This window comes from Equus caballus, chromosome 12 (assembly GCF_041296265.1).
Source record: "Equus caballus isolate H_3958 breed thoroughbred chromosome 12, TB-T2T, whole genome shotgun sequence".
Classification (NCBI taxonomy): Eukaryota; Metazoa; Chordata; class Mammalia; order Perissodactyla; family Equidae; genus Equus; species Equus caballus.
This window is the reverse complement of record NC_091695.1, coordinates 11,822,790-11,834,976: the sequence shown is the minus strand read 5'-3', so window position 1 is coordinate 11,834,976 and position 12,187 is coordinate 11,822,790. Positions and strand designations below refer to the sequence as shown.

The window sequence follows — 12,187 nt, the reverse complement described above, 5'->3', positions numbered from 1 at the left end:
AACCGGGACTTGATAATGCCAACCCAACCCAATATCGGCAGTTCTAAGCAGCATCGGCCGTGGCCAGGCCCTGCAGGAGAGAAACCGGGACAGAAGCATGAGGGAGCTGAAGGCACTTACTGGCGAAAGACATGATGCCCCCGAAGCCCTCAGTGCTGTTGTTGGAGACGGTGGAGGTGGGAGAGCTCGCTCGAGAGTCCGACTCTGCGTCTGAGTCGCTTGCCAGTTTCAAGCTGTTGGGCCGCAGCAGCTTTTGAGCCCTTGAATGCACAGTGGCACCTATGAGCCCCAGGCAGGGATACCTAACCTTGGGCGTGTGGGCCTGATGCTACACTGCCATCACCGCTCCCTTCCCACAATTCCTAAATGCCTGGATCAAAGTGCCACCCTCTGGGGATGGCAGGACCACGAGAGCATTCAGATTTGTCAGACTTTCTGATTAACCCTCGCCCGGGGTCCACTGGAGGAGATCCTTCAGTCACCCATCTAGAAGGAATCCCCAGGCTCTCACCGATTGCCATTGACATGTTGGCTGAATCGGGGAGTGTAACTTTCCCCCTGCTCATCATCATCTTCCTCAGGGGGAAAGCCATATTGGGGCTCGAAGTATGGATTGTCATAGGTTCGCCGGCGCACTGACCCCTCTCCAATTTCTGTCTGACGCCTGTCCACACTCGACTTGCCAATGCTGGGAGGCACGGTAGTGGGGGGCTTGGAGACGCCTACTGCTGTCTTATCATCCATCTTTGTTGAGTCAGCAGGTTCCTAAAGGCCATATCAAATAAAAAGTAGTCACCCGGTGCCCAGTGACGCCTTCCTGTATTCTCAGTTTGGCAGGGCCAAGCCAGGCCTGTCAGATTCCTATACTAAGGAATGTGTGAGAAAGGATCTCTGTGACATGCCTGTTCTCTGGTCCCAAAAACGATGCAAGGGGGATCTTAGCTAAATCCTGAACAAAGGCCAGTGACCTCCTTCTGGGGTCAAAACTCTATCTCATAGGCCCTAAGCTATAGGACTAATGGAGAGGAAGACGGGAGATCGTGAAGAAAGCAGCAAATTAAATGAGCAGCCTCATCCCAGCTTTCCTAATAGAGGTGAGGCCCACAGCCCACGTAACAGTTCCCATTTACCCACCCCTCCAGCTCCTCACGTACAGAACTGGCTCCACGGATGATGGCGCTGGGGCTGCTGCCGGCGCTGGGGCTGGAGCTGGAGCGCAGCAGGGGGGTTTCCTGAGAGTGCCCGCTGTCTGGGCCAGGTTCCTCTGCTTCCTTCTGGGTCTGCAGCTCATCAATCTCGACCTCACTGGCATCCCCCAGTGCCGCGTGTGTCAGGGGATCCACGTCTGCCAAAACCCAAGGGAGGCAGGTACTGACCACACCATCCCGGAACCCCAAACCCTGCCCAGAGCTGGCCATTCTCCCCAAGTGCACTTACTAGGAGTGTCACCATTGATGTCACATTTCATCATTTCACTAACAAAGTCACCAAGGGAGGAGTAAGAAGAGCTTGAGTCGTCATAATCCATACTATCACTGCCGCTGCAGAGTGAAGAGCATAAAAATAAAAATAAAACAGAAAGAAGGGGCAGGGTAAAGAATCAGCAACCAGCATTAGGAAAAACAAAAAGAGGAGAATTCTTAACTCAAGGCCAGGGAACAAGATAAAATAAGGAAATTAACATAAAACCATCAACCAAAATATAACTCAAGGCTTCAAAGACTGATGTCTAAATCCTCTGAGATTTTGTCATTGCACTAAATAAAGGCTAATGAGAGCCTCTTTACCTTAGAAAACTGATTTGCTGCCACAGGGACTGCTCACCTGTCATCAGTAGGGTCAGAGTCAGAGTCACGCTCCGGTGGCACGCTCAGCGCCTCGGCCAGCTGGGAATTGCTATCATACACTCGATAATGGATGGGCTGCAGCTGGTGAGCATACCACTTTGGCTTGTCACCAATCAGGGCTGGATCAAACATGTCTACCCGAGGAGAAAAAAGAACAGAGTTAGCAAGAAGGGAGAAAAAGCAAGCAAAACATAAAAGGTAGGAAAAAGTCTAAAGCAAAATAGGAATGGAAGGGACAGGCCAGTGACTAGAAAGAGAACCAGTGAAGGCAAGAGCCATCAGGAGCACAAAGGCAGAAGGTGGGGCGGAGCAGAGGGCGGGTGGACTCACTGTTGTGAATTCGCTGAAAGGCATAGTTGGTGGGGTTAAGGATCCATTCTCCAAAGTACTCCACAGCCTGAGTCCTGGCCAATTTCTCAGCAAAAGGAGTCTGCCGGGGACGTGAGGCTAGAAAGGAGCCAGCTTGAAAAGCTACCACAGGCCGAGGGAAGAGACGCAGGGTACGTGTGTGCATCTGAAAGCCCTGCAGCACGTTGGGGGAGTTGAAGAAACGGACCATGGCCACTCTGGGGAAGAAGGGGATGGTGAGATAAGCTGAGGTCCACCCCCCGCAGAGTACGGATTCCTACCCTCCAAAGTCTGAGACCACCTCCCCAAGTCATCACTGAACAGCTTCCAACCATCAAGGGGAGCGGTGTCTTAAAGAATGATCAATCTCCTTCTTCACTCAACTCAAGGCCTACAAGGCCTAAGAGCATGACGAACTATTTCTTCTCTTTGCTTTCACTAAGGTGACAGATATAACCAAATGGCACAGGGAAGGAGTCTGCTCCATGGTCAAAGAGCGAGCAGAGACCAATTTAAGGGCTGGTGATCGTCCAGTCTGCTTGGTCATACCTGGTTGCGACATCCACAGAATCCACATCATTGCCGTAGATGAGTGGGTTGAATTCAGTGGAAGGTGTGGACTGCAGGTCGTTAGAAGGCCTCCCCAAGAGAAGGGGGATTTCCTGGCCCTCATGGAATTTCTCCAGATTGAGGATGGGCTGGGTGTTGAGACTCATGCTGGCGAGGGCCTGCGGAACAAGAGACCCTCACAGAAGGCAAATTCCTGGGCGGCTAGCCAACCTCATCTCCTAGGAAAGAGGCTTTAGCTTTGAAATAAGAATCCAAATATTTTAACCTTTAGAAAATAATTGGAATTACGTAGATCTTCAGCTTAAGCCAAGCTGGCTCAAGGCAACTTGATTAGATCTGAAGTCCAAGGCAACAGTTTTCAAATTTTATTTTAGCCATAAAATCTTGTTTTTCAATTGGAATCTATGTGGAAATACAAACAACTGAAACATGTAAAATGAGAGCTTCTCTGAAGGACATAAGGAACCCGGAGCCTCACAGGATCAGCCCCTAAGAGGCTCTGTGGGGCAGTTTGAAAACCCCTGGTCTAAGACGAGCAGTGCAAATGTTAATGGGCATGGGATTCACCTGGGGATGTGGTTAAAATGCAGATTCTGATTCAGTATGTCTGGCGTGATTCCGCACTTTTAACAAGCCCAGGTGATGCTATCACTGCTGGTCAACGGACCACACTTTGAGAAGCAGGGGTAAGAATACAGGATAAATGAGCCCAAGGATTTTAGCTCCTCCAAACATTTAAAGTACAGTTCCACATATCAACCTCTCCATCTCATTAGTCGTACTAAAGGAACCATGAAGAATGAAAACACAGCAAAGGAGGACAGCTAGAGAACTTTCTGAACTTGGCAATCTTCACCAGCCTCTGCAGTAAGAAGATACCATATTATATCATCATTGATGAAGCAAGTGAGAGGGATGAGAGAAAACGACCCATTTAAACCCAAACAGCTATCATCTAGAGGCACTGCTAAGGAACCCAGACAACACAGAGATTCCTGAAGACCCTTCACATGAGAGCAGGGATTCCTGAAAAGAAATACAGAGCCATCTACCGGAGTCCTACGGAACCACACACAGCAGGGCAAAGGAATGGGGCCTCGTCGGTGTTACCTTCAGGTACTGTGTTCAGCATGCAGAAGAAGAAGAAAATCAATCAATGAAAAGTGCATTTAAAGGATTACTCAAAGAAAGGAATTTTTGAAGAAAGGGTTCTATAGGGACTTAGTGATCAATTCAAGAAGAAAAATAAAAGGAGCCAGATTGTCTAAGCCAGTAGCTCCCTCCCTACAAGACCGAGAGAACATGCCAAGCCATAAAGAATGGCAGACGCGACAAGAAACAGAAAGAGGAGGGCTGTTTGTACAGCATCATAAGCGCGACAGGGTGGGGGCGGGAGGGCCAACGATGAATGAGGACGAAGCTAAAAAGCCCTTTCCGAGATCCACCCCGCCACCCAGAAATGGAAGACACATCTTCCTAAGCCCACCCCGGGCTCAGAAAATCTACTCCACTGGGCTCTGAAAGGAAACTGGCCCTCAGAACAGCTGCCCGCCTACAGCCGTCCCCCAGCAGCCGCTGCTTCTCTTCCCTTTCCTCGTTCTTCACTTACCTGCTTTAAATGTTTCTTCAGCTCTAAGGATTCCGGTTCTGGCAGGACAGGCAGCACTTCTGCATTGGTGGGGGCAATCACCTGCAGCAGAAAAGAGATCAAAGGCATGACCTCAGAATTAACGGCTCAGGAGTTTCTCTCACATAAAGGGCAGTAACAAGAACAGGAAGTTGTATACACAATGTTATTAATTATGTGAATACACACATTATATATAGACATATAAGACGTACATATACATATGTGTACGATATACATACACACCTGAAAGGAAAAATACCTAAATGGTATTGGTGACTATCTCCAGATAATAGGATTATGGTTTTTATTTACTTCTTTATGCTTATCAGTATTTTCTAAAGTTTTACAATGAACACATACAAGGGCTTCCTACTGAAGTTTGAATGTACTCACGCTGCAGAAAGTTCATATACATTTTTTTTTTAAGTCTGCACTAAAAGAGTCTTACTAGAAACTATATTCCGAGAAAACCATCAGATGATCTACACCATACATAATGGTCCCACAACCACAACCACCCTACTGCTCTTGGAACATGCAAGGATGCACTTAGTTCTGGCAAAACGAAATCCTGTAATTCTTTGAGTCCTAACCAAGGGCCTATTTAGCCACTAAAGTAAAAGAAGCATTTAAAAAAAAGTTCTTTCAATGAGTCTCACGATAGACATCACCCACAAACTTAGGAGCTTCCTAGGATAATCTACAAAAACAGAACATAATCCTATTCCAGACCCTCCAATGCCTCAGCCAAGAAGCTCACCCTATTGCTGTCCAGATCCACTAGCCACACATCATCAGGCATTTTGAAGTCCAGTTTGTAGAGGAAGAAGCTGGCAGGGACCCCGATAATGTACGGGGTTGGAGCCAACAGCAGCTGTGGAAAGGACAAAGAAGATAAGAAACAAAAATAAAACCGGGGGCTGGCCTGGTGGCGTAGTGGTTAAGTCTGCACGCTCCACTTTGGCGGCCTGGGGTTCGCAGGTTCAAATCTCAGTTGTGGACCTAGCACCACTCAGCAAGCCACACTGTGGTGGCATCCCGCATAAAACAGAGGAAGATTGGCACAGATGTTAGCTCAGCGACAATCTTCCTCAAGCAAAAAGAGCAAGATTGGCAACAGATGTTAGCTAAGGGCCAATCTTCCTCGCCAAAAAAAGCCCTACTGTGATCACTTATCAAGTCAGGGTTTTTCTAGATAAGGAAACACAGGTCCACAATCCCTTTTCCAAAACTCTTGAGGGTAGACGTGTTTCAAAATTCAGAATTTTGCAGAGTTTAGAAAAGTAACAGTGCATATTCTGTATGTTATGTAACACCTACAGGTAGTAGCCAGTAGACTACAATCATTAACATTAACTGTGATAAATAAAAACCATAAATAGCGTAAGTTTTGCCACCAGATCAGTTCAAGTCAGGCCAGACTATACTGACAAATAAGTTATGATAAGGGATTGAGGACCACTACTGATTTACAACTTCTTTGGGCACTGAGTCTCCTCCCTCAGAGCTGGACGGAGTTGTAAGAGGAAGGTGACAAAGCTGGAAGACACCTTGAGACTCACCTGTTCTGCCGATGCCATGCAGGTGGGCAGCAGTGGGATAACAGGAAACATATACTCCAAGGGGTATATCATTGCCACAAATGCCATCACAGACATGGAGAGTGCGTTGTAGTCTCGGGACTGTAGCACCACCTGCCACAAGCCATACCGTAAGGATCACTCAATAGCATAAATAAAGGTTAAGAGAAAACAGACTTGATGCTACCCTTTAATTTCTGTTTCACTGTGGCTACAGCTCTGGGAGTTTAATTTCCACCATTCTCACTGCCCCGTGCCTCATCCTATCTGCCACCTCCCAACCCAAGCACTGTAGTAACACTCCCTCGAATCACTCCCTTACCTTCCCAGTCCTTGTACCCCCAATTCCAGGACCACTCACTGGAACGGAACTATCGAGACTTCCAGAGAATTAGGTCAGCACAGTGAGGGGTAATTCAACTGAGTGGCAAGCTCTCTGAACATATCCCACATGATACCAGTCCCTTAATTCAACCCCCACCTACTGAGTACCTGCTGTACATCTGGTACTGTGTTATCTCCTGGAGATAAAATGATGAAAAGGATGTACTCCCCGTCCTCAAAGAGTTCACGGCCCAGCCTCTGCCACATTTCAAAGTCCTGTCCCCAGAAAAGTCTAGAAAGCTGGCCCTCTCACCTTGTGCTCTAACAGGATGCAGGTTAGCACCTGAAGACACGCGTCCACACCCAGAAGTTCCAAGGGAAGGTGCAGCGGGAAATCCACTAGGGTGAATCGAGAGGGGTCTGGAAGAGCAAAGGTCAGAGCTTGCTGGAGCTCCTGGGGCAGGACCTCAATGTCAACTCGCTTCTGCCCAGAGACGGGTACTGGGGAGCGCAGCAATCGATAGATCCAGGCCTCGATCTCTCGAAGGTCATGCAGAAGGGCACTTGACTTCTCCTCCACTAGCAGTGAGCCAGTAAAGATGCGCCACATGGTGTCTCTGAGGAGCAGACAGCAGGAAACAGACACGTAAGTACCAGGAGCTGATATCCACCTGCAACCCCATGTAACAGTAGAGGATATAATGACGACAATTAAAAAGCTCACCCTTTGGCCTCAGCTAGGACCAGAGGGGATACACAAGAGGAAGAACAAATATAAAAGGGATACATAGTAGGACTTACTGTCCTGCCTGCCATGAAATGTCAAATTCCCCAGCATCACTGCAAACACAGCTGCCGTAAGAGGTCTAAGCCTGCAGCAGTCTCCGCTTAGTGGGGACTAACACAATACACCTAAATGGGTCCAAAGGTCTCAGGCTTCAGGGGCAATTTCCTGTGCGCCTCGCAGACCAGTGTCACCCCATCCCTAAACGCTTCCCCTCTCTTCTGAGCCTCTGCAGAAAGCGTACCTTTGTATGCCTCGGGGGATGCCCAGTTTCTTGCCCAGCAGTCGCTCGCTGCAGCAGTCCACCAGACGTTTGAGGGTATACAGACACTCCCGGAAGGTGGAGAAGAAGGGGTAGTGGCTGAGCACACACAGGGATGTCAGAGTACTGTTGCGGGAACGGCTCCCCGCCTTGGCCCGGCGTTTGCCCCGAGGGGACTGGTTCACATCGGGGGTGGAGTCGGCACTGGGAGGCTGCAGGGAAGAACCACTCTCCGAGCTCTCGGTGCCAACCTCTTCTGAGGCACATGCGGCACGGGGTCCTTCCTTCCCCCGGGACCCTGCCCCACCATCCCCCTTTTCCTTAGGCATTCGCTTTTGGAAGGAGCGGTAGAAGTTAACGCAGATGCCATAACGCGTGACCCCAGTGTCCTTGTCAGTGAGGGTGAAGACAAAAGAGGTGTCGTCCCGCAGGCTCATGCGCCGCTGTCGCACACTCAGACAGCCCTCTGGCTGGCAGAAGAACACCACGTCCGGGGGCAGGGGGAACCCGGGGTGATCCTCCAGTGGGTATCGCCGCAGCAGTTCAGGAGTCTGGGCCACACTGTCGCTGCTCGGGTGCCTGACGAATATAAATGCAAAGTCAGCAGCCTGAAGGGACAGGAGGCTCTTTCAAATTTTAACCGCAGTCAAGAAATAAATCCCAAAAGGCAATTTTGGATAAAGTCACTGAACTGCAGGACCTCGGAAAACGTGAGTGTTGCTGGCCACACTTAGCTCGTAGGCTAAATGAAGTCTGCACTGTCATGAAGACACCCATCCCAAATGGAAGGGAAAATGGCAACCATAAAATGATCACTGGCACCTTCAGATGATTAGCACCTTTTAAGGCGTATTAGCTCATGAAAGAGTATTACTGAAAGAGTATACGGGGGTAGAGAAAGAGCACAATGTGCTTTTCCTTTTCACAAAATAAGGAAACTGGGGTATATAGAGTATATTTGCTCAAATCACAAAGATGCTAGTTAAGAGCAGAGTTTCGCTCTGCCTCTGTTCCTTCAGGCCAACACTCTCACTCCATCTGACAGTGTTGTTTTCACTACTGGCATCAAGGTTCCGATCAGGGTAAAATAACACTGGAAGAATGAGACACGCAAAGCAAGGTGGAGGTGGGGGAGGGGAATGATTACAGATCTTGTGGCTATCCCAGATGACAAGACAAGAATGAGTCTCTTGTTGGTTACCTGGCCCCCACGATCACTAGATAGTCCAGTAACCGAGGACAGAACTTCTTCTTTTGCACCATGGTTCCAGTTCATCAGTTCATCTCAGAGAAACTTCAAGGCACCAAGCAAGGAGTCAACGTTCCCAGGAGGAATTCTGATATTATCTGAAAATCTAAGCCTAAAAGGAAAAAAGCACTGATAAGATCCATTGCCGTGCTGAGGGACACATCTCTCTCAGCTTCATCCCATCCAAGGGCATAAGTCAGAAGGTCTTCCATTTTGGTACTAAAGATAGGAGAACCTGACACATTTCCCAGCCTGGAGCTGGGTCTGGGCTTATGAGCTCACAGAGTCAAATGTCAAGAATTAGGACAAATAATGGCTCACCTCCCCATCCCTACAAACCAGCTCGTTTCCAGCCTCATCCCTGGGGCTGTTTCGGAAAAACAGGCCCAATTAGTCTAAGCTGGACTCAGTCATTACGATAAAAAAAATTAAGTCACTTTCAGGACTGCTCCAGGGTGGAAGAGGCTCAAACCAGACTCTCTAATCAGCACTAATCTGCACTCCTAGCACTAGACGGAAACCTAATTCTTCTCTGTTCCAACATCCTGCATTCAGCTTGATGTGAAACTACAATATAGACTATATTTAACTGCACTCAGACAATAAAAACAGCTGGCTACTCTACCCCGTGCGATCTCCCATGAAGAATATCTATGCCCCAATTGCTTCATCTAAACCATTTTTCTCCCCTCTTCAAGCAAGAAAGGGGCCCACTGGCTAGTGCTACTGGCTCTGCCCTTGGTGCTGAATCACAGTCTTTCTCCTCTATTTTGGTCCCAGGTTGGAATCAGTAATACAATATACACAGATGAGGCCTTGTCCCTCTATATCTTACAGACATTAAGAATTAGATGCAGAAATAACAGGATTTCTGCAAGAACAGAGAGAGGTGCTCAGAAAAACTTCTAAACCATAGTCCAAAAATTAGGAAAAGCTTACGTGGTCTCAATTATACCTTATTTCCTGCTGGGTCTCCATACACTTCTCTAAATAAAATGTTTCACTCTACTACAAGGCTATTTCCAGTGTTTCGAAGATTCCACCTCTGTGCTCCACACATGGCCACACTAAGACCTTGTTCACTATACACACAGAGAGAATCTCGTTACACTACATACACACTCCACTCCCTTCTTTGCTGCTGCGTGCACTCCCATACACACAGACACACTCCCTGTATGTTTAAGGCCCTATTTGATTTAGATAATGAGCAGAAGTTCTTTTTTCTCCTCTACTTAATAATAAAAAAGACCTATTTACAACACCTCTCAAATCCTCAAAATACTGCCCCGTCCTTTCTTTTGCTCCCAGTAGAGGACCTGCAGGTAATAGGATTCAGTTTTGTCTCCATAGCGACTCTGGCTCCCAGCACTATTTATAGCACAGCCATAACCCCTCCCTGGCTTGGTGACCGCACAGTGCTAGCAGCTGCTACTCCAGAGTAGGCCAGAGCCCACCACAATTCATTCTCCTTGAATCTGGAGACAACTCTTCCACTGATAGCACCTGCTAATTACTTGGTTATCTTCTCCCCCATCTGTCTTTAGTTTGCACTTTGTCCTAATTCTGGATGTTGATCGGGATATCTCCCTTCCACACAACAAAACCAAGTTCCCAAGCAAGCCACATACTCATTTCTAGGCATCAGCCACAAAGTCCTTGGGTTCTGTCCACTGCTGTGGAGTCATGAGCATCCTGAAGAACATGGGGCACTGTTACAGAGCTGAGCTCAGTGCCTCCCAAGCAGAATGAGAAGGGGAGGGTAAGAGACAAATGAAACGGGAGATGGGTAAAAGCATAATTCATTCTATAAACAATTCTGTGGAAAATCCCCAAGGTGAGAGCCAAAGTATCTTAAAATAAAAAAGAATTCACAGGACCAGACCTCAAGGCTAAGCCTTGAAATCTGTTTACATTGAAAATCAGGAGCCCTTTCCTGCCAAAATTCCAAAGGTCACACCTGAAGCATCTTTTACTAATCTATTAGGCATCAGGCTCTACTCTTGGTGGGATCCCAGGCCCTCTCCACTGAGAATCATTTGATAAAACTCAAGTCATTATTCGGCTCTACGGTGCTTATCTCCCTCCAGAGCCACAAGGACCCTGAGATCTTGTGACTGTTCTAGACACTAGTGATAGGATAGGTTTTTAGCCACAATGCATATCTCACCAACAGCCACTGCCTTCAGTTATTCAGATTGCAGAGATAACCACGGCTTTTCTTTCCGTTCTCTCTCCCTTCCCCTCCTCATGAAGACTAAGTCCTCTAACACCACCTATAACTCACACTCCGTCTTCACATCCACCCAGGCTCAGCCTCTGCCTCAACCATAGTTCCTAACGTGGAGCCCCTGGTTCCTAGCTCCTATATTCCAAAGGCATCAAGCTCAAAACGCATACCTATCTGTTCAAGTCCTACATGCCCATCCACGCCATCCAGACGCCGATTTAGAATCCACAGACCTTGAAGTTATCTATGTCTTTTCAGCCTACAAATGGCCACTTTCACCAGCCTTTGGGATTCGTCCCTCATTTTGGGCAGGATGTCATAGTAAAACCACAGGAACCAGAGAGCGATATGACATCTTTGCTGACGTGAGCATAACAGGAGGCTCTCTCTCCTCTCCCTCCCCAAGCAGTGACCTTGCAAGCGCATCAGCACAGACTAGTCCAGCGTGGGGAAAAGGGAGCAACGAGGCAGGCCATTGGCAGGGTTGGGGAAGAGGGAATGGCAGGCAAAGGAGAAAGAATTGAGAGATGCATGAGGATGAGGAGGGAAGTAGTTGCAGGAAAGATGAAACGGCGTGTCCCTTCTCCAACAAGTCAATTATGAAACACCCAGTAAAGAAATATTTTTTAAAGAACCAAACGTGGTTAGGGTTGTTAACCAAAAATAAGGCGTGCCAGCCCGCGCGCGCACACACACGCACACGCACATCCACGCGCGCGCGCCAGGTCTCGTTCGGGCTCGGGCCGGGACTGGACAGCTCTGCCCGCCCCCTCACCTGCTGGACAGTTCTCCCCCGCCCGGAACCAGCGCCGCGCGCCACCCCGGCAGGAAAGGAGCCCGGCCGCCGCGAGGTGCGCCCAGGCCTGCAACCCGCAAGCCCTCCGCGGCCCGGAGCGCCCCTCCTCCTAGTCCCGCCCCTTCCCCACGGCCCCCTCCCGCTCTCGAGCCTCCTCAGAGGCCCCTTCCCCCGGAGTCCCTGTTTCCTCTCACAGTCCTCCTAGGAACCTGGTCCCAAATGCCTGGACCTTCCTACCTCCCGAGCGCCGGGGGGCCGGCCAGGCCCGGCCGGACGTCCCCCCACAGCTGAGCGCCAGTCGCTCCCCGGCGCGGGCGCCGCTCCGAGCGCCCGCCAGTTCCGCGTCTGGACCGGGGGGGCGCGTACCACTCCGATCGGCGAGGGAGGGGGAGGCGGAGGGGGCGGGGGGCCGTACCATCCACCCCGGGGGGACAGGGCTGCACCAAGCCGAGCGCTGAAGGGTGGAGCCGACCTCGGGAGGAAGGCGGCTACGTACACACCTATCCGTGTGGGAGTGGGAACGCGATGGGGAGCGCTGGGCCGGCCCAGCGCCGCTGCGTGCCAAGG

The 12,187-nt window shown here is 49.4% G+C and overlaps 1 protein-coding gene across 50 annotated transcripts in view; it reads right to left on the bottom strand.

Moving 5' to 3' along the window:
* Nucleotides 1–12,183, bottom strand: part of MADD (MAP kinase activating death domain) — a 38,164-nt gene extending 25,981 nt beyond the window's left edge. For 14 of the 50 annotated variants that reach the window (XM_070229451.1, XM_070229468.1, XM_070229458.1 and 11 more), the window contains exons 1-14: nt 11,858–12,183; nt 8,547–8,706; nt 7,328–7,924; nt 6,613–6,916; nt 5,958–6,089; nt 5,156–5,269; nt 4,375–4,455; nt 2,745–2,923; nt 2,178–2,413; nt 1,825–1,981; nt 1,438–1,541; nt 1,155–1,345; nt 641–765; nt 121–260 (exon numbers count right to left, since the gene is read on the bottom strand). In XM_070229451.1, the coding sequence (XP_070085552.1) occupies nt 121–260; nt 641–765; nt 1,155–1,345; nt 1,438–1,541; nt 1,825–1,981; nt 2,178–2,413; nt 2,745–2,923; nt 4,375–4,455; nt 5,156–5,269; nt 5,958–6,089; nt 6,613–6,916; nt 7,328–7,924; nt 8,547–8,608 (2,422 nt within the window). In that variant the 5' untranslated portion in view covers nt 8,609–8,706; nt 11,858–12,183. Of the gene's footprint in view, nt 1–120; nt 261–511; nt 766–1,154; nt 1,346–1,437; nt 1,542–1,824; nt 1,982–2,177; nt 2,414–2,744; nt 2,924–4,374; nt 4,456–5,155; nt 5,270–5,957; nt 6,090–6,612; nt 6,917–7,327; nt 7,925–8,546; nt 8,707–11,857 lie in introns of all 50 variants that reach the window. The other 36 variants (XM_003362599.5, XM_070229438.1, XM_070229437.1 and 33 more) reach the window with 11 other exon arrangements.
* Between the last annotated feature and the right edge of the window lie 4 nt (nt 12,184–12,187).